Source organism: Colossoma macropomum, unplaced genomic scaffold, assembly GCF_904425465.1.
Source record: "Colossoma macropomum unplaced genomic scaffold, Colossoma_macropomum, whole genome shotgun sequence".
NCBI lineage: Eukaryota > Metazoa > Chordata > Actinopteri > Characiformes > Serrasalmidae > Colossoma > Colossoma macropomum.
In genome coordinates, this window is record NW_023494803.1 from 13729467 (window position 1) to 13752602 (window position 23136).

General features: G+C 42.2%; 1 protein-coding gene across 1 annotated transcript in view; it reads right to left on the minus strand.

The window, feature by feature from the left end:
• luzp1 (leucine zipper protein 1) overlaps window positions 1-23136 on the minus strand; it is a 61018-nt gene that overhangs the window by 14518 nt on the left and 23364 nt on the right. The window contains 3 exon segments of the mRNA XM_036593160.1: window positions 1739-2320; window positions 2322-4886; window positions 17382-17456. Coding sequence (XP_036449053.1) covers window positions 1739-2320; window positions 2322-4715 — 2976 coding nt within the window. The 5' untranslated portion in view covers window positions 4716-4886; window positions 17382-17456.

Genomic DNA, 23136 nt, shown 5'->3' on the forward strand with positions numbered 1-23136 from the left:
TCCTTTTAGGCCTAAACTGACCCTTCGTAACCCTTTACAGCCATATTGCATTCACAGATTTACAAAGGACACCCTATTAAGTTTATATACTACAGCTTAACAATAACTAGAAAAAATTACGAAAAAATAAAGTGACCCTGCTAAACTTTGCTTTGTTGACAGTGAAGAAATGCACGTCTTGTTCTTCCGTTATCCGCTTTTCCCTTCAATTGTTAATCTTCACTTCATCACAGGAACACAACTGAACCTCTGGCCTAAGCTCTTCTTCAAGATCTGTCTTCAACGTGAACCTCATAAATCTCCCCCGAAAACTCACTCAGACGACTGAATTCACAGCGAACGGCATGAAACAGCACGCTCAGGTATAACAAAAACAGATAACTGGGATTCCCTCTAGGAACTACGGCATTTTTCCTCTTTCAGCATACGGAAAAGAAACTAAAAGACCTTTCGCCAAACGAACTATCACTCTTGGAGAGAGCAGAACTTCCAACACAAACACAGCTTCACAAAAAATGTGTCAAACATCATCTCTACGGGATTATTTATATCATCAATAGTGCCAAATGTGCTTGTGCTAATGTTCCAGAACTGCAAATGTAAGTATTATATGCAGGTGGTAAAGCAATACAGCTGTAAGTGCCTGTTCAGCAGACTCAGTCAAACACATGGAATATAAAATGATCTGTATTGATCAGTGTTTGATCAGCGTTTTAATTGACAGTAAGGTCAACTAAAGCCCATCAAGCAAATGAAACATATGTGATAGAAAACAGGACATTCCTTGCCTTGTTATAAACAGAATACTGTTTAACACAGTATGATATCGCGTAATTAGCATATATATACACACACATACATACACATATATATATACACACACACACACACATATATATATATATATATGCACTTAGTAGTTCTACAATTACAGACTGTAGTCCATCTGTTTCTCTGCATACTTTGTTAGCCCCCTTTTACCCTGTTCTTCAGTGGTCAGAGCTTTTGCTAGCATTTTCATATGTACACTTTGTGAGCTCCTGCAATTTTGTTCATGCTAATGATTTTTTTAGCCAGCTAGCACCGTGTACCAATTTACTGGCTAACATTTGTGCATTATGATATGCTAATATTAGGTGACGAGCTTGTTCTTTCATTCCTCACAGTTAACGGAAAACTCTTATAGTTTATTGAATATCAAAATTGGTGAAGAATGCACATCCGTTATTTAGATATACTCTATATATAACAAACCATCAAAACCTACACTCCACAAATAAATCAGTATAACCCTAAAGAAGCTAAGCAATTGTAAAAACTACTTTATTTGCTCATGATTATCACATCAGAATCACAAAGAAACAGCCTTAGCATTGTTGCTCTATACTGAGGAGAGCCTTTGTAAGCTTTTCAAACATGCATAAGGCCTCACACTCAAAATGCAGAGCATTCCTGACAATTACTGCCTGATGGTAAGTAATTATATATTCATAAAAAACATCAGAAAAGGCAGTCAGGCAGCTGAATTTATATTCATATCTGCTTTGAAAGCTAGCTGCCGCAAGGGGCTGAGCTGAACGCAGTCAAATTACTTCTGCACTTAATGCCAATGGTTATTAAAACTCTAAATCCCAATACACTTTTTACAAAAGAGTAATTGCTTACGTAAAAGCAGTCTTAACCCACAGATGTCCAAAGCTAGGCCATAGTATATGTAAACAACAGAGGCAATACTCACGTTAGGTTGTCTTCGGCTCCTTGGCTGCAGCTGCTGTGCTGTGACGGGCTCATGAGGAATACATCTCTGAAGGCCACTATCTAGTTGTGACACAACACTCTTGCTCTTATGCACAGGCTCTATAACATCTTTAGATGTATTTCCACTGCTAATCTTGCGCATGTAAACCTCTGCTGGACTTGGCTTTCCACCTCGTGTGGTGACATTAGGGGATACTGAGGATTCGTCTGCATCCAGGACCGTGGTAGCTCTGTATGCTCTCCATGTTGTGGCAGACTCCAATTCATCGTCAGAACCATCCCGTCTTGGTCCCCGTCCAAGATCGTCCACAGAAGCTGCACCTCGATTCCTCCAAGCACTCCTTACAGTCACATTCCTCATTTCTGGTACACTGTCGTCCTGGGACGAGTAGTGGTTGTTGCTGAGGCTTCTCCAGCTGGTGACTGTTGTGGTGGTGCTGCTACTGTTGCTTTCAAACCCAGACTCTGTGCTGTTGACATCAGACACCATTTCTGGCGACTGAAGACTGAAGCTGCTTCGGGACAGGATGGTCGTCTCCACGCGAGCCATCTCTGAGACACCAGGGAGGATCTGAGTTGTCGCAGTCTTCCTCACCAGGCTGCAGAGTGATCTCACTCTTGGGAATGGATATTTCATAAGGGATGGAGATGCTACCTCGGAGGTCCGGGCTTGGCCCAATAACAATATTGCTGGTAGAGGTGTGTCGCTCCTTGGATGAGGGGTCACTTGAGATACTGCTGCTTCGACTGCTGGTCCGAGAAGAGCTCGGGTCATTAGGGTAGAAAGTGATACTGCTGGTCATCTTGGTGGAGATCTTGGGTTTCCCATTGGTGGACAGCGGTTCTGCGCTCCCTCCCGATATCATCACCTCCTTGCGGTCATACTCTACGATTGCTGGCTTGATAACTGCCTTAGATCGCAGGGCCTCCCGTGGGCTGCAGGTCCGCTGGATCTCAATTCCGGAGGAAGCCTGAACAGTCTCCTGAGATCCACCTTCCGTCATTAGAGCCCTATGCTGTTCTTCGTCATAAGAGCTCCTTGTTGAAGATCCACCGGAATGCGATTCCTGCAGTCGTGAGTACCTGGGATACTTAGAGCTGGTTGTTCTGCTGCTTAAAGCAGACGTTACAGAAGCTGCGTCGCTCACTGAACGCTTTGAAACAGTAGATTCTGATTCTGAGGCTGAGGAGTGGCCCTCAGATCCATGATCACTAGGAGCTGATGGGGTTACATGGGATCTGTATGCAGTGTAAGATCCATTTGCCTGGGACAAACTCAACACAGCAGTTGCCTCCTGTGAAGGATCTAAAGGCTCGAGGGATCTGTCCTTTTCAGGTGGAGGAGCACTAACATTCTTATTTGAGCTACTCACAACAATATCAGAATTGTTTGACTCACTGTCACTCCCAGCATACAACCTGGTGAATTTCTCAACTCTACTCTTCTTGCTTTCGCTTTCGGCAGGCTTGGCAGACACTTTCCCTGGCTTTTGGTCATTGGCAGCAGGAGGATAACGGCTGAGGACGGAAACTTTCTTGTTATCACTCACAGAGCTGGCCTGAATGGTACTTCCAAACTTCTCTTCAATGCCCTTACTATCTTTTAATCCATTGTCAGCAGTATTTGAAGACCCAGTTTTCAACCCAGCTTTCTTTAACTTGTGGGCAGGACTTAAGGCCCGCCGTGGAGTCTTAGGGGAATTCTCCACGGAATGGCTGAGGTCTTTACTCTTCAATTTTCGCTGCTGCGGAGAAGTATCTCTGGCTTTGCTCTTTGAGGTGCTTGGCTCAGTGACAGCACTCCTGTACTTCGGCTTCTCCTGCCTGAAACCACCTCGTACATTGATCTCCTCGTTCTCAGCCTTGCCATTCTCAAGGACTTTCGCTGTGTTGGAAACTGCAAGGTTTCCATTACTACTGCTGCTGAAAAGTTGCATCTTCAGCTGCTCAAGCTGGTCATTCAGCGCTTGGCTACGGCTTCTCTCCTGCTGAAACTTTTCAGCCAGGTCAGCATTCTTGGATTCTGAGATTTTCAGGTCCTCCTCCACTATCTCCAGTTGTTTGAGGCGGCTTTTCAGCTTCTCTATTTCCTGTGTAAGGTCTTTGATCTTATTGTCCTCCTGCCCCTCTAGGCTGTTTTTCTCATTCTCTGATTTGTTCCTCAACCCAACATCATCCGACAGCTTAAGGTAGTCCAGACTCTTCTTCCTTGCCAGCTTGCTAGTCAGTCCCGCTGAGAGGTCATCTTCAATCCGGATATCTCGGGACTCATTGAAACTGTGGTCTGATGAACCCAATTTGCTCTTCTGCCGTTCAAGTTTCTCAGTCAGTTTGAGAATGATTTTCTCATCCTCTCTTTGCTTTTCCAGGAGTCTTTTGCGCTCGTTCACAAACGTCTGAGTGAGGGCTTTCAGTTTCTCCATCTCAGCAGTTAGAGCCTGCTCTGCCCTGCTCAAACGGGCCTCGGAGGAGTCCACCTCCTTCACTCGGGCCTTCAGTGCTTCCAGTTCAGATGAAAGCTTCTTGGTGAGGTTCTTTTCCTCATTAAGGCTGAGACAGAGCTGGGTGCAGTCGGACTTGCTCTTCCCAAACGCCTCTTCCAGCTTCTCAAGTTCAGTCATTCTGCGCTGAAGACGCTCTATCTCTGCTTTAAGCTCCTTAGTCAAGTTCTCCTCTGCTTCCAGCTTCTCCTTTACCAAACGACAAAGGTCTTCTGCTTTTCTCACCTCCTCATCCTTACCCTCAATTTTGAGCACTCTCTTCCGAAGTGCCTCAACATCCCCAAGCAAGGAGGAATTACTGCCCTCAGCTTGAATGATCTTGTCTTGGAGGTCCAAAAGCTCGTCCTCAGCCTTGTGAAGTTTACTTGTGGCCTCTTCAAGCTCATCCAGACGCCGCCCCAGACTCTGGAGCTTGTGCCTCAAGTGGCGGCTGGTTGTGTCCTTGATTTCCGTCATAATGATATTTGGAGCTAATCCAAGGTAAGATTTATTAGCTGCCTGTCTGGAAAAGTGCACATTTGTGTAGTGGAGTTGTACTGATGGCTTCTGAGAGCCTACAAAGGAGCCTCCAACTTCAGTGTTGTCTGCTGTCCTCTACTGCAAGTTAGCTGGGGGGTTCTCGATCACCTACAAGACAGAAAATAGAATTGAAAGAGGTTAGCACAGAACATTTTTAAGATAAAACGTGCTGAATTAAAATTAGCACACACAAAGGAAATACTGAAGGGTACCTATAAAAAAAGATCTCTTTAGTGAAGAACAAGAAAGCGAGAGCAGAAGCAAGAGAGAGACTGACTGAAGACTGAAGCCTGTGGTAGTTCTGGACAGTCAAATAAAATTAGCGTAATATAAACCAGGATCTCAGGTGGACCGCACACACTCACAACAAATGCACAGCACACCCTCCCTGAAACACTTCCAAAAGAAACTCATGTTTAGAGTTTTCATGGCAAAAACACAGACTCAATTCCACTGCAAACCACTATTATTTTAACATGCACACACTGAGCAAGTTATTAGGAACACCTCCTTGTTTCTACACTCACTGTCCATTTTATCAGCTCCACTGCCCATATAGGAGCACTTTGTAGTTCTACAGTTACAGACTGTAGTCCATCTGTTTCTCTGCATACTTTGTTACCCTGTTCTTCAATGGTCAGGTACCCCTACAGGGCCCCCCACAGAGCAGGTATTTTTTGGGTGGTTGGTCATTCTCAGCACTGCATTGACACTGACATGGTGGTGGTGTGTTAGTGTGTGTTGCGCTGGTCTGAGTGGATCAGACACAGCAGTGCTGCTGGAGTTTTTAAACATCTCAGTGTCACTGCTGGACTGAGAACCAAAACATCCAGCCAACAGCGTCTTGTGGGCAGCGTCCTGTGACCACCAATGAAGGACTAGAGGATGACCACCGCAAACTGTGCAGCAACAGATGAGCTATCGTCTCTGACTTTACATCTACAAGGTGAACTGACAAGGTAGGAGTGTCTAATAGAGTGGACAGTGAGTGGACACAGTGTTTAAAAACTCCAGCAGCTCCTCTGTGTCTGATCCATTCGCACCAGCGCAACACACACTAACACATGACCACCACGTCAGTATCACTGAAGTGCTGAGAATGACCCACCACCCAAATAATCCCTTCTCTGTGGGGGTCCTCTGGTGGTCCTGACCACAAAAGAACAGGGTAACAAAGTATGCAGAGGAACAGATGGACTACAGCCTGTAACTGTAGAACTACAAAGTGAAACTATATGGTCAGTGGAGCTGTTAAAATGGACAATGAGTGTAGAAACAAAGTTAAGTGCTCAGTGAGTGTATCTGCAAGTACTAAACGTAGGCTCGTGCTCAGACATTTTTTTGGGGGGAGCTCAAACAAAAAAAGGGAAACATAAACATGAATTAAATAAATCCATAGCATACTGTAGACACTGTTATCAAGAGAGATTGTGTAATCCTGTTTCAGAGAAAACCAAACATAGTATTAAGAGTTTTTCCCAAGGCAGACAAACATAACGTTATTAACAGACCACAGATTTAACCCTTAGTCTGCAGCGTACAAGGCTCCGGCATCACTCACTATACTAGGCCTGTCACAATTATAACGCTAGCCTGATCACGCAATTATCTGATTTGAGCTGACAGTTGTTAGTTTTCACAATCATATGTTTACATCTCGAAAAACAACAAATGAATTGGGTGTGTTTTCATCCATTACACTAAAGAAATAAAGGTTCTAACTTCTGACCAGTGCTATAACACCTTTAGAGGGCGTTGGCGAGTAACGTTTGTTTATTTGATGTTTGTAAATAATGCCTGTAGAGGGCGGCAATGAGTAACATTTATTTGAGCTTGAGCTGTTTTTGTTGTCGGTTTGTAAGTATCAACTCTATAAGTATCAACATTTTGGAAGCAAGATAGCTAATCGGGTCATTTGGCCAGTGTAACAGTTGCATACAGTGAACAAAAAACGTTAACCACAGTTATTTATAAGGCAACAAATATATATTTGTTTATAAGGCAATTTATAAGGCAAGTTTTGTACAAGAACAAAACACTAGTTTAGCACCTCACCAGTCCCCACTACAGTCAACATTATGTTAGGGTGTTGTTCAAAATAACCACAATGTGAAATTTTCTTGAAAAGAAAGCTGTGGTGATGCGTACATCTGCAACAGGTCAGAGTTACTGAGGTCAAATCCCAACAAGAGGTCGGTACTGTGCGAGAGGGAGCACCCAAGAGTGACATAGCTCATAGAACCAGAGCCAACCCACAGGCTTTATTCTGTGAAATGGATCTTGAAGACTGGCAGAGGGAATTTAAAGGTATTAATATTATTATTATTACTACTACAATTATAAAACACCCCCTCAGGGGTCCAGTTGTGCATGTACCTGCTCAAAGGCAGAAAATCAGGTTTGGAGATGGCTGTAATTTGAATAATCAGAGTATTTCAAACGATTCTATCTTCTATGAATGTTTAACGACCACCCACCCCAACACTGACCCACCACACACACATGGACTAGGCCTCATTTCAGGTCTGAGTCGCTGAAAGCTGCTTTTGGAAGCAGAAGGGAAGTTAAAGGAAAAGGGAGAAAGGAGCGCAGGGGTGTCCCAGAGTCACTAAACCACCCCCCACCCCCACCCCCCAACGCCTTCAATAAAACACCATCGATTTCCTGCCAGCATTTTTACCTGCATCAGCACATCTCAATGACACAGGCCTCCCGCTGCACGGCTGCCTCTATAGCAACGGCCACAACAAGGGCTTCCGTTTAGCACCATTAGAACTCAGAACCTGATTTAGAACGCTATTAGAACCATTCTGGGCCTCAGCAACGCTTCGCTATACATAGAGAGCTGGAAATAAAAGCACTGTGCGCTTCATGGATATGCTTTTGGTGCTAAATTTGCAACTCTGTAATGTCGTTTTTAACCACCGCAAATGTTATTTTGGTTTTTGAGGCAAAGGTTAATTACGACACATTTATTACACAAAGGCCTCTGCTGAAAATCTGATAAAATAAAAGGAGGAAAGTTGTTGGGGATATTTAGAGTGTGCAGGCCAAAACAGAGGGCTGTACAGTCGTAAACGGAGAGCTGAACGAACATGGCGGAGCAGACAGTTTGTGTCTTATGGATTACTGCCGTTTCACGCTCATGAAAGATTTAGAGCCTGATTTCCTCTCTCCCTCCCCCTCTCTTGCCCTGTATCCCTCTCTCTCTCTTTCCCCGACTGCCTCAGTGTCATGAATGATAATGGCAACACGGGCAGAGCGCTGCACAATAATCTCTTATTGATCCAGACTGTCCATTCTCTCTTTTTCGACTCTGTCCATTTCAGCAACCACAAAAATATTAATCATAAATCATTTTCATGTCATCAGTCAACATCCACATCCTTTTATACTACCTTGGCTCCAATTAATCAAAGTTGCATACGGACAAATCTGATCATAAATCTAGCAAAACATCACCCATAATTTTGTTTATTCATCACTTTCATCCTCAGCACATCTGCATGATCAAACTCATGTCTGGTAGGAGTGCAAAAAATTTTAGTGAAATAGTTTAACAACTTGAAATTGATGCTTGATTTGAGGTTAACTAACCAAAACTACAATATCAGCTGACACCAATAATGAGAATAAACATAAAAAAATAATAATACTAACAATATTACACAACACAGCAAGTGTCACACACAATAGTGTTTCGGTATTTAGAAAAATAATAATAACAAAAATGTGATAATCACAATCACATTATTCTACTGTCTTAAAAACACAAGTACATTTTGTTTATTTCACATTTTATTCTTTCCAGCGGCTGTAATTTCAACATTATAACGTTTGGTCAGTAGGGGGAGCAGCGCACTCGCCGCTCCACCGCAAACTCCGCCTACCAGCACAGCCATTCACACTGAAATATACATATCATACAATACAAACTGGCAACTCATCACTGCTAAATTATCAAGAAAGTAAAGTTAACATTAGTTCAACAACACAAAACAACGAAATATGCAGTTTGAACAGAGCCCGTATATGTGCCCACACTTTACCTCCACACTCTCAACTACCCAACTTACATTTTTAAGGTCACTTATTGAATAAATAATGACTAATAAATCTTTATTATTCATTCTGTATTCATACTGAATCTTACATTATCATATTTTACGATAAAAATAATAAACGTAGGGTTCAAGGGGTTAAAAATTAGTCCCATGTGACAGAAAGACTGAATGTAACAATAAACAAACTCATAAATACTAACTTTTAGTTGTACAGTTTAATAAATTTGATAAATATCTTTAGAGGACACACAGAACACATATGCGACATGGACATTAAGGGGTTAATGGTTAATGCTGACAGGACTAAACTCCATCTGTTCATCCCTGAAAGGAATCTGGGAAGTAAGTAGTCACAATTACAGCCAGCATGTGCTCCGAACTGGCAGCCCAGAAAACAACATTAGCAGAAGGAGCGCTAGCGGCTGCCTGCGGCTCTGAATGTGGAATGAAGGAATTTAGCGCTAATGCTTTCATAATGCTAACAGTTTAGCAGTCAGAGGAGGGCCTGCAGGCCACAGAGACATCCAGGAAAAACACTGCAAACTTATAATCACAGCAGAGGAGGTCCTTCAAAAATAGCCCAGAACTCAGACCACACCGCCTGGCAAAAGTTTGGGGACACTGTGCTTCTTCCTTTAAAAGGAGTGTTTGACTTTTCACTGTATGTTACCATAAAACAGCTCTGTGCCATCCACCATTGTTCACCACTGTTCATCACTATTCATCACTGTTCATCACTTCACCAATTACCACAATTCATCACTGATCACCACTGTTCACCATTGTTCACCACTGTTCATCACTTCACCAATTACCACAATTCATCACTGATCACCACTGTTCACCGCTATTCACTATTGTTCACCACTGTTAATCACTATGCATCACTATATGTGATGAATCACCACTGTTCACCACTATGTCACTAATTACCACTATTCGTCACTATTAATCACTATTCACCAGTGTTCATTGCTATTCACTATTGTTCACCACTGTTCATCGCTATTCACCAATTACCACAATCCATCACTGATCACCACTGTTCACTAGGTGTTCATTGCTATTCACTATTGTTCACCACTGTTCATCACTATATCACTAATCACCAGTATACATCACAATTCACCAATTACCACTATTCCTCAATATTAATAACTATTCACCAGTGTGTATCACTATTCACGACTGTTCAGAACTGTTTTTCACTTTTCATCACTATTCACCAATTGCCACTATTCATCATTGTTCACTAATTTCCACTATTCATCACTGTTCATCAATTACCACTATTAGCGTTTCATCACTCACCATTCATCACTAATCATTACTCAGCTTCATCGTCATCAGAGTATCTTCTTGGCATGAACAGCAGGTTTTAATTTACGATTTGACCGTTTTTTTTCCCAAACTCCTGCAAAAAGCTCTTACTGAAACTCTTTTGGTCAAAAGGTGCATTTAATACCTGAAAGATTAGAGTGCTGATGAGTGACATCACAACAAGGAGTTCTTTTTTGGCAAAGAAAATCAGCTTTTATTACTCTTCACTTTCCAGTTCATATATTTAAACTAAAATAAAAACAGCCCACTTTGAATTTATCATGGTTGTGATGTCACAACTACAAACACATTTGTCCGCCCATTTAGCCTACAGCAGTTTAGCCCCGCCCATTCAGCCTACAGCTGTTCAGCCCCGCCCATTTGTCCTACAGCTGTTTAGTCCCACCCATTTAGCCTACACCAGTTCATCCCCACTCATTTAGCCAACAGCAGTTTAGCCACGCCCATTGAGCCTACGGCAGTTTAGCCACGCCCTCTTGCAGAACAGTCCTCTGCTGTGCTCTCTCTCTGTCTCTCTCTCTCTGTCTCTCTCTCTCTGTCTCTCTCTCTCTGGTAATCCAGGCTGAATGTGATGTAGCGGTGTGTGATGTGTGCAGTGCAGCAGTGATGGATGGAGGTTTAGTGTTATTATGTCATCAGGCTGAAGGCTGGAGAGCAGATTAGTGAACTGCAGCTTTACACAAACTCCACACAGCAGCAGGCAGAGCCTCTCACAGCTAGCCAAGCATGCTAAAGCTGAGCTGGCAGGGAAACAGAGCCCGATAAACTGATTCACAACTGCATCAAACTTTCCTGTAGCATCTATGATTCCTTTATATACATGTCATAGGCGTAAAACCTTTAATAAAATTCACTAATAATCTTTCAAAGACTAATCACACGCGCTGGCAAAACTCAATTTTTTTAAAACTCAATTTTTTAAATAAATCAGCTGACTCACAATTGAAACCGAATCAAACTGAACCATTAATATTTTGCAATATTTTTCCTGGGTTTCAAACTAAAGATCTTTAAATAATTTCAATTCATGCTGAGGTACGAGTCTGAGTTGAGTCTGAGCTGAGTTACAAGTTTAAGTCGGATCTCGAGTCTCTGAGGTTCGAGTCCTAACCGAGTCTCTGGGTGTGCGAGTCCTAATCGAGTCTCTGGGTGTGCGAGTCCTAACCGAGTCTCTGGGTGTGCGAGTCCTAACCGAGTCTCTGGGTGTTGCGAGTCCTAATCGAGTCTCTGGGTGTGCAAGTCCTAATCGAGTCTCAGAGGTGTGAGTCCTAACCGAGTCTCTGGGTGTGCGAGTCCTAACCGAGTCTCTGGGTGTGTGAGTCCTAACTGAGTCTCTGGGAGTGCGAGTCCTAATCGAGTCTCTGGGAGTGCGAGTCCTAATCGAGTCTCTGGGAGTGCGAGTCTGAGTTGATTCTTGAGTCTCTGCAGTATGAGTTGATTTGTGAGTCATTTATGGATGAATCTGAGTCGTGATTCATTCTGCTAACACGCAATTCAAGTCCCAATCTCTGACATACACACAGACGCACACACACACACACACACACACACACACACACACACACACACACACTGGAGGTAATGAGTGCACTGCTGGATCTTCATTAGTGAGGAATGGAGACGCACGCACCACAGACACACACTCACACACACACACATGACTGATCACTCACAATGAGGAAGGGCACACCCCACTGTACACACACGCACACACACACACACCCTTTCTCACACTCATTTTCACAGGCTCTCTGAAAGTCTGCTCACGCACAGACTGCGACACTGCGTACACTTTTTTTTTCGGAGTCAGCGTGATTTGTGCTGTACGGATGTGTTAAAAGTCAGGCTGTGTCGTCATGGCTGCAGTCCAAACAAATGTGCTGAGGTGGTGAAGAACAACTCAGACTGCTTGTGGCCCAAAAGCTCATAAAACAAGCAACACTATCTATACAAAGACAGAGATTACAGAAACATATAGTGTGAGTAACTGACACTATGTGCATTTTTTGTGTCCAAGTCCCTTATTTTCCAAAATAGGAACTGAATACACACATGGGATATATATCAAATTATTCAACAATACCTCTTTTATATGAAACAATTCTCAGTTCATCCATATGAAATTCATTTTAGTTTCTTTTTGCCTCCAAAAGTCTATAAATGTCAGGTGGTGCAACCATCCTACCATATAAAAAAATGTACTTTTTTTGGTAAAATTCTAAATAAAATAGTTTGGCCCGATTTTATTGTTTGAAAACTTTAAAATAAAAAAGTTCTGGGCGAGTGATTAGAAACTATTTTAACTTTTCGTTTTTAGCCATTTAGCTCCATTCAACCCCATTCACTGAGGACTCGCTCGTCGGCGCCCTCTGCTGTTTTGCAGTCCTGTTTTTGATATAACGGAGGAAACAGGAAGTGGCCAGGCTCCTCATAAACTTGCTCTGGTGCAATGTCAAGGTCACGTATTACGAAAGAGGGGCCAGGGTACTGCATCAAAAAGAAGACGCCAAGTGACCTTCATGGTGCAACCAGAGAACTTGTAGAGGGGAGAATTAACACTCTAATGTCTTCAGGTTTTCTAAAACATTAGAGGGCGCTCCTGAGCGAGTGCAAAATGAACAGGTTAATATGGAGCATTTGAGTAACATCATAGTTCATAAATGCTCAAACATTTAATGTAAAAGAATACATTAATTTCCTGAACACAGAACAGCACAAAACCTTTTAACACCGCTGTAATATTTTTAAGAGCTTTTGAACTCGAAACTCGACTTTAAAAAGGCGCCTCATGTACGTTCATGACGTTCATTGAGCACGAACAGCCAATGAGCTGCTCCGCTCACCAATCAATCAGCACTCAGTAGCAGTAATGCTAACCAATCAGCACTCAGTAACAGTAATGCTAACCAATCAGCACTCAGTAGCAGTAATGTTAGCGTCCTGCTGCCCAAAACCTGTTTGCTGTAGAAAAAGGAAAACTCATCTGTATGTTTCTTTTCTTTTGAAAAGTGAAATACATTCTTCTGCTTTCCAAAATTAAAGCAAACTTCTGTGTAAGTGATTAGAAACTATTTTAACTTTTTGTTTTTAGTCATTTAGCTCCAGTCACCCCCATTCACTGAGGACTTGCTCATCGGCGCCCTCTGTTATTTTGCAGTCCTGTTTTTTGATATAACGGGGGAAACAGGAAGTGGCCAGGCTCCTCATAAACTTGCTCTGGTGCAATGTCAAGGTCACAAATTGAGAAAATGTGTGATGTTTGAGTTTACCATGTCAGGTGGTCTGACCTCAGGAGAAACATGAAAATATGGAATAATTATAATAATGTTTATTTATTGAAAGAAATTAAGTATTCAAAGCCAAAGGTTTCTACGGGTGTCTAAGTAGATGCCTGTTTAAGCTGAAATTAGTCTGAAAAGTCAGTCAGATGGAGCAACCCGACCAGCACAGTTTAAAAACTGAAACAGGCAAATAAAAGCTTTGATAACTCTCACTATGTTTAAGATACGAAATGCTCTAAATGATTTAAACGCAAACATGTATGCAGATACTAAAATGCATATCAGTAACTCATTTTAATGACTTTTTAAAAACCTGTCACAGTCCTGAGTACAGTGTGATGATTGAGACATGCAGTTAGCATCGTGCTAATTGGTGGGTATAAGCTTTTACTACTTGTTAGCTACATTACAAGCTAAAGAAGACAACTTTAGAAACCAAACATGCCTGATCGACTGGGCTGTGAGTAAAAGGGGGGAGGGGTGAACTATCGCTTTAAAACGATATTCCTGAATTTTCTCTCTTTCCATCCTCCTCTCTCTCCAATCATACACCATATCATTACTGCCTCACCACACACACACACACACACTGATGTCAAGTGCAGTGTGTGTGTGTGTTCTGAAGGTCTTTATTCTGTACAAACGTTACTGTAATAAAACCCTCAACAGCCAACCACAATCTACTACACCTCCGAGAGAGAGAGAGGGGGGGGGTGAAGAAAAAGAGAAGAAAGAGAAAGGGAAAAGAGAAAGGGAGAGAGAGAAAGAAAGACATGAAGAGAAAGACAGAAAAGAAAAAGAGATACTAAAAAAGAAAGACTGAAGAAGAGAGAGGTGAAGAAAGAGAAAGGGAGAGAGAGGGAGGGGAGGAAAGAGAAAGAAATGCAAAATAGAGAAACAGAGAAAAAGAGACAAAAGAGAGAGAGAGAAGCAGAGAGGTAAAGAGAAAGAGGAAAGAGAAAGGAGACAGAGACACAAGTGAAGAGAGAGAGAGAAAGAGAAAGAGAGAGAGAGAGAGAGAGAGAAAGAGAGAAAGAAAGAGAGAGAGAACGAGAGTAAATTGATTCTGTAGTTGCAGATTTTTTTCCCTTTTTTCCAAGAAACACAAACCCAGACCGTAATGTTCAGCTTGTCGTTTCCTGTGTAGAGTCCTTCCTCTCTTTCTTCTCCTCTCTCCATGGTTTTGTGTGTGTGTGTGTGTGTTAGATACACTCTGTTCTCACTACAGCATTAAACATACCTACAGTTTCTCATTAGGTTGAATGAATAACTGGTTCTAAATGTAGGTATTGTGATATAAACTGAGTCTGTTCTACGGTTTCTCATTAGGTTGAATGAATAACTGACTCTAAATGTAGGTATTGTGATATAAACCGAGTCTGTTCTACGGTTTCTCATTAGGTTGAATGAATAACTGACTCTAAATGTAGGTATTGTGATATAAACCGAGTCTGTTCTACGGTTTCTCATTAGGTTGAATGAATAACTGACTCTAAATGTAGGTATTGTGATATAAACCGAGTCTGTTCTACGGTTTCTCATTAGGTTGAATGAATAACTGACTCTAAATGTAGGTATTGTGATATAAACCGAGTCTGTTCTACGGTTTCTCATTAGGTTGAATGAATAACTGACTCTAAATGTAGGTATTGTGATATAAACCGAGTCTGTTCTACGGTTTCTCATTAGGTTGAATGAATAACTGACTCTAAATGTAGGTATTGTGATATAAACCGAGTCTGTTCTACGGTTTCTCATTAGGTTGAATGAATAACTGACTCTAAATGTAGGTATTGTGATATAAACCGAGTCTGTTCTACGGTTTCTCATTAGGTTGAATGAATAACTGACTCTAAATGTAGGTATTGTGATATAAACCGAGTCTGTTCTACAGTTTCTCATTAGGCTGAATGAATAACTGACTCTAAATGTAGGTATTGCGATATAAACTGAGTCTGTTCTACAGTTTCTCATTAGGTTGAGTGAATAACTGACTCTAAATGTAGGTATTGTGATATAAACTGAGTCTGTTCTACAGTTTCTCATTAGGTTGAATGAATAACTGACTCTAAATGTAGGTATTGTGATATAAACTGAGTCTGTTCTACAGTTTCTCATTAGGTTGAATGAATAACTGACTCTAAATGTAGGTATTGTGATATAAACTGAGTCTGTTCTGCAGTTTCTCATTAAGCTGAATGGTATTGTTAGCAGTGTTCTGTAAAGCTTGGCCAACTTCACAACAGCAGCTATAAAGGAACACACTTGTGGGCGGAGTCTGTAGCAGTAGTTACTGTATAGTAGTTACAGAATAATAAGCACTGAGGTGAATGTGTGAATAAGGGCTTTGGGTTTTACCTGCAGTTCAGCAAAGTCTGCTCACCTGTGTGTGTGTGTGTGTGTGTGTGTGTGTGTGTGTGTCTCCTGTGGTTACAGACTGCGGTGTGTAAACAGGTGTGCAGTAATAATGACGTAACGCTGAGAGGTCAGTGATAAGATTCATCATCACTCAGACAAAGAGTGACAGATTACTGTTGGTAGTAAAGTAAAACTTCACTGCTGATCATCACCACGGCAACACTCGACCCACATAGACAGGAATTTAACCCGAGAGAGAGAGACAGAGACAGAGACAGAGACCGAGAGAGAGAGAGAGAGAGAGAGAGAGAGAGAGAGAGAGAGAGAGAGAGAGAGAGAGAGAGAGAGAGAGACAGACAGGGAGAGAGAGATTGAGCAGAAAGAATGAAGAAGAGAGAGAGAGAGAGATAGACAGAAAGAAGAGGAAGAGGGAGAGTGAGAGAGAGAAAGAAAGAGATAGACCTTCCTTGCTTTTCTTTCATTAATGAAATCATTTATGAATGAAGCTTTCATCTATTAAAACATCCATCCATCAGGCTGTCACTCTGTCTGTTTGTCCATCAGTCTAACCCATCAATCCTTTCATCAACCAATTTATCCTTCAAACAATTCATCACTCCATCTAGCAGTCACTCTATCCATTCATCAAATCATCAACACATCCATGCATCCCCCATCCTCCCATCCATTCATCCATCCATCCATCCTCCCTCCATCCATCCATCCATCCATGCATCCTCCCATCCATTCATCCATGCATCCTCCCATCCATCCATCCATGCGTCCTCCCATCCATTCATCCATGCGTCCTCCCATCCATTCATCCATGCATCCTCCCATCCATCCATTCATGCATCCTCCCATTCATTCATCCATGCGTCCATCCATCCTCGCATCCTCCCATCCATTCATCCATCCATCCTCGCATCCTCCCATCCATTCATCCATGCGTCCTCCCATCCATTCATCCATGCGTCCTCCCATCCATTCATCCATCCGTCCTCCCATCCATCCATCCATGCATCCTCCCATCCATCCATCCATGCGTCCTCCCATCCATTCATCCATGCATACGGCCATTCATTCATCCATGCATCCTCCCATCCATCCATCCATCCTCGCATCCTCCCATCCTGCATCCATCCATCCTCTCATCCATCCCTCAATCAATCCATCCTCGCATCCTCCCATCCTGCCATCCATCCATCCTCTCATCCATCCCTCAATCCATCCATCCAACCATCAAGTCAAATCCATCAGTCTTTCCTCTAATTAAATCAACCACCAAAGCATTTATACAACTGTATGTACTGTTTCTGTAGCCCCACAGTAGGTGAACCGTAGGTGTGAGGAGCAGTGGGCGTGTGTGAGGAGCTATAGGCGCGTGTTAGGGTCTACAGAAACATAACATACAGCAGTAAAAAGATGGATTGATAGTAGATTTGATTAATGAAGCGTCCTCAGACCCACTCAACACACCTATGGCTCCTCACACTTACAAACACACTCTGTGTTGGGGGAGTGAGCGCTTACATATGAAACGAAGCTGAAACACTTACTGTGAAAGGATGCATTCTCTCAGAGAAGATCATTTATCTTTAATTTATCCCTCCGTCAGCGCTGATCCCTCCATCCTGAGCAGAAACAGAGAGAGAGAAATGTTTAATTCATCTGATGATTCTTTCCAGAGCCCTACAGAATAAACATCCTTAAGAGTCACATTTAGTCACGCACACACTTCTGACCACAGAATTCCCTGCTCCGTCTGGGAATCCCTTGTTCCGTCAGAGAGCGTCTGAGGTGAAGCTCTGAATCTCCTCAGTGTCTCAGATCAGTGCCTCAGTTTCCGGCACTTAGCTCTAATATAACAACAGTTCCCTTAAAAATCACATTTACACAGCTCGATCAGAACGGCCAGACTAAACACACAAACGGCCAGATTAAAGTCACAGACCCTCAGACAGCCAGGTTAAAGTCACAGACCCACAGACACGCGTGTGAGAAGATGACTTTAATCAGGCAAGATTAAAGTCACAGGATGGCTGGATTAAAGTCACAGACCCACAGACAGCCATGTTAAAGACCACAGATGACCAGATGAAAGTCACAGACAGCTGGATTAAAGTCACAGACCCATCAGACGGCCAGGTTAAAATAAAAAACCTACAGACAGCCAGATTAACGTCACAGACCCATCAGACTACCAGAATAAAGTCACAGTCCCCCAGACAGACAGATTAAAGTCACAGACGGCCAGATTAAAGTCACAGATCCGTAGACAGCCAGATTTCGGTCACAGATGGCCAGGTTTAAATCACTGACCAACAGATAGCCAGGTTAAAGTTACAGACACACAGATGACCAGATTAAAATCACAGACATGTCAGACGACCAGATAAAAATCAAAGACCCGTCAGACGACCAGAATAAAGTCACAGACCCACAGACAGCCAGGTTAAAGTCAGAGATGGCCAGATTAAAGTAACAGACCAACAGACAGCCAGGTTAAAGTCACAGACCCATTGACGGCCACATTAAAGTCACAGACAACCAAATTAAAGTCAAAGACAGATGGATTAAAGTCACAGAGAGCCAGATTAAAGTCAGAGATGGCCAGATTAAAGTAAAAGACCAACAGACAGCCAGGTTAAAGTCACAGACCCACAGAGGGGCAGATTAAAGTCACAGACCCACAGAGGGGCAGATTAAAGTCATAGATGGCCAGATTAATCCCACAGATTGTGGATGAAAATTAAAGACCAAAAGATGATGAGATCAAAATCACAGACAGACAGATTAAAGGCACAAATGGCCAGATTAACCCTACAGATGGCCAGAATAAACACACAGGTGTACAGACGGCTACACTAAACACACCAACAGACCGATAAAACCCACACACAGTCATATTAATCCTATTAATCCTACAGATTTATTCTAATTAAAACCTGACCAAAATAAACAATTAATGAAATAGGTAAAAAAATAAATAAATAAACAATAATACTGAAAGTAAAGACAGTGGTTGTTGGAGTGTACTGAGTTGTTGTTATTGTTGTTGTTGAATTTCTGCCTTGTGCTCAGATTTGGGAGAGACAGGACTTGCAGGATTGCTGAATAATACCGACTCGTTCACAAACTCCAGAAAAACCTGTTCTACAGTGTTATTTTACAGAGACAATCGAACTACAGCAGCTCAACATCTCTCTCTCTCTCACTCACACTCACACACGCACACACACACACACACACACACAGAGTACATGAGGACACTGAGCTCTTCATAACTTTGTTAACTTCTCTGTTTTCTTATTAGTTTACACTAAATGACCATAATCAATAGAAGACTATTTAGATCTTTCCATTTTTCTTTACAAGAAAAAAGCAAAACTACAAATGCATTATGAAAATCTGCTTTGTGACACCAACACTGCAACACATGAACATGACTGAACTGTCAGACATGTTGGTGATTTGAATTCTTACACTAATGAGATTGCTGTGTAAACGCGGCTGTTTAGCTGAGCTGGTTGAACACCTACAAAAAGACGCCTGTATGATACAGTAAACATTTTAGAGCATCCTCAGACCACAGAGTCAGGATTCACATGTCTGACCTGACAGAAAGATTCGGGTCTCGAGAGAAACATGGCCAGCTCTCATACAAACAGACTAAGCTAAGCAGCTAAGCATTGAACGATAACGTTTCTAGACCACAAGAGTTTCAATATGAGCCTTTAACAACGAGTGAAAAACATTACTTAGGCACAACGTACATAGGCGCAATGTCCCCAAACTTCTGACAGACGGTGTACTCTCTCTCTCTCTCACACACTTGATACACACATTTGATAGTGATTAGAACAGACAGCAGGAATTCAGTGAAGAGCGTCATCAAATAGCTGGTAAAGTCCCAGAACAGGCTGAGGCGTGATTAAAGAGGTGATTAAAGCCCTGGAACACGCAGAGGAACACGCAGAGGAACACGCAGAGGAACACGCAGAGGAACATGTTGATCCTGACTGATGGGAAACACGCTGGACTGTCCAGCTAAAGAACATCAATTCTGCTCAAATCACCATCAGTCAGTCCGAGAAGCTTCATTTAAAACACACATGCACACAGCAGAGCACACAAGCACTCATTCAGCACACACATTTACATGGTTGTGTGTTTACAGACTTTATTACAGAAGGAGCAGTAAAATCAGCAGCTTTCAGCTCTGGACAAGAAAACGGACACAAACATTCCTCATAGATTATTAATAGCAGCTATTAATAACTCATACTTAACATCTGTTTAACTGGAAATTAATTCAAAGTTTGTGTGTGTGTGTGTGTGTGTGTGTGTGCGCGCATGTGCATATACACAGAGAAAAAGAAAGAGAGAGTGTGTGAGAGAGAATGAGAAAGATAGGAAAAATAAAAATAGAAAAAGAAAAAGACACAAAAATGGGAAAGAGAAAAAGAGAAAAAAAAAAAACAAAGAAAGAGAGAGAAGCAGAAAGAAAGATGAAAACCAGAAAAATGAAAGAGAGAAAGAGAGAGAGACAGAGAGAGAGACAGAGAGAGAGCGTGTGTGTGAGAAAGAGAAACAAAGAATGAGAGAGAGAGAGAGAGAGAGAGAGAGAGAGAGAGAGAGAGAGAGAGAGAGAGAGAGAGAGAGATCTGTATTTAGTCCTTATAAGGCGAGAGAGTGAGGCTGGTCTGGTTGGTGTGAGGAGCTGGCAGGTTCACTCTGTGTTTCTATGAAGGCTGTAAAACGTGAGGTGCACAGCGCGGCCCATTTTTTTTGGGGAGTTCAAACTGCACCTGGCTGCGCTGCTCCTAAGCAACAATAGCATTGTGATGGTCAATCTGCTGTGCTGGCTGGCTGGCATTACGATGTAACAGAAAGTTGTCGCTCGCCATTTTACAAAGAAAAACAAACTAAAAAGTTGCTTTTTGTTTTGATCCATGAAATTTTACAGCTCAGGATAACTCAGCGAGTAACCGTCACTGAAGGTCTGCCTTCCTTTAGATTCTGACTGGTATGAGAAACTGTAGAACAGACTCAGTTTATATCACGATGCCTATATTTAGAGCCAGTAATTCATATCAAATTATACTTATGTTGGATGTCTGTGAAAGCCTAGGGGTACAAAAGGTATGGATGTATTATACGAACATTACAGAGTGCCTTTTAAATGAAACAACAGAAGCCATATCGCCCCCTACACTTCCTGTAGTGTATTACAGTCTGTCAAAATTTGAACCATATGGACATTATGGTGCACTACAGGACCTTAGTCATCCAACACTCTGTTCCCTTTGCCATGTGGAGAGTTTATCTGTCAATCAGTAATGTCCTGTCTCAACAGGACAGTGATTGGCTGAATGTTATTCAGGGCGGCGGTGAGCAGAATAATGTGGGAAACTGAGCTGAGGAAGCCCCTTTTGTTTGGGTGGCACTGCTGGTGTTGGTTTGTGTTGCTGTGCCCTCAGGCTGTACTGAGGAAGTGGATTAATAAAAGCCAGTTTGCTGATGTTGATTCAGGTGCAGAGCCACATTCACTTACTCACACACAGTCTCTCTCTCTCTCTCTCTCTCTCTCTCTCTCTCTGCTGATGAAAGCCAGATCTCTGTAATACAGACCTACTGACACAGACACTCTTCTCCAACAGACAACTTACAACCCAAAAACAGAGACCATTTCTGTGGCTCTGAAATGTTCATATGATCCACACAGTAATACACAACAGGAAGTTTAGGGGGCGATATGACTTCCATTGTTTCATTTAAAAGCGCTCTATAATGGTCATATGTACATATGTGTGTTTACTGCTGAAAATTTCAGTCAATCAGCTCAATTTTAAATGTCCACTATAATTTAGCATGTTAATATGAGCTAGCGTAATGACTGATGACCAGCTAGGCAGCCTGCTAATGTCAGTCTTTCACTGCGAGCTAGCTAAATATAAAGGTATCTATTACAAAAGTAACGACACTGAACATTTTTAACAGTCTAGATCACATCATGAAAGATCCCGTTTACACCTGGTCACTTCATGCGCCCTGAGTATCTCGATTATATCTGGATGGTAGTGTAAGTGTAGTGTTAGTGTAAAACAGATACAAATCCCTCACTCAAATCCCTTCAGGAGGTGAGCTGAGACACATTTAAGCCACACTATAGCAGCGTAAACACATCTGTCTCTCCAAGACACATTTGGCAACCAAAACCCTCCTAGTACAACCGACACCCCTCCCAGTACAACCAAAACACCTCCCAATAGAACCAAAACTCCTTCCAGTACATCCTAAACTTCTCCCAGTACAACCAAACCCCTTCCCAATACAACTGAAACCCCTCCCAGTACAACTAAAATACATCCCAATACAACTGAAGCTCCTTCCAGTACAACCGAAACTCTTTTAGACAAATTCAGTGATGTTTTTTCTCTCTCACTTCTGGATCTCTTGGTGTTTCTCTGTTGTCGATGATTCTCACATGATTCACAGATGACCTCACCAACATTCTCTACCTTCAACTGGCCATAAGATCCAACTCTGGAGGACAGCAGATCTCCAGGAGGAGGTGTTTAACTGTTTGCTCCAGTCACTGTCTGCAGGGCTCAAACACGGTGGTCACCACTTTTCTGGGCCTCCATGGGGTTTCTGAGGAACAGCTCTCCGTGATCAGTTTCAGACTGATGGACTTCCTCGATTCCCACTTCATTCATAGGTCAGTCCTGCCTGCACGTACACCACAGTTCAGACGTTCACATGTTCTCAATAATATCAAATTCTCAATAAACCAATTTGTTGAGGAACCGTGTATGAAATGATGTAAATAAAATGCTGGACCTCTAAAACTTCTCAATCACAATGAAGTTTTAACAAAATTAGCAAACAGAATGAAGTTCTACTACAATTAATGTCCAAAACAAAGTTCTAATTAACGCCCAAAACGAAGTTGTAATAAAATTAATGTCCAGAACAAAGCTCTACTAAAATTAACATCCAGAATGAAGTTCTAATTGTCACGCCTTCTGCCGAGGACGCCTCCTCCACCTGTTCCTTTTTGCTCAGATCCCTCGAGTCCTTGAATGGCCCAGAGGACTACAACTCCCATGAATCAGTGGGAGACCACGTGACTCCTACTCCACCGCCATCAACCAATGAACATTCATTTCAGCGTTCAGCCTCACCAGAATTCTAAACTGTCACACCTGTTTTTCATCACAGCTTATTAGCCAGTTTGTATATAAAGCCCAGGCTTTAGCTTAGAACTTTGCAAAGTATTGCCAACGCTTTTTCGTTGCGTACTGAGCG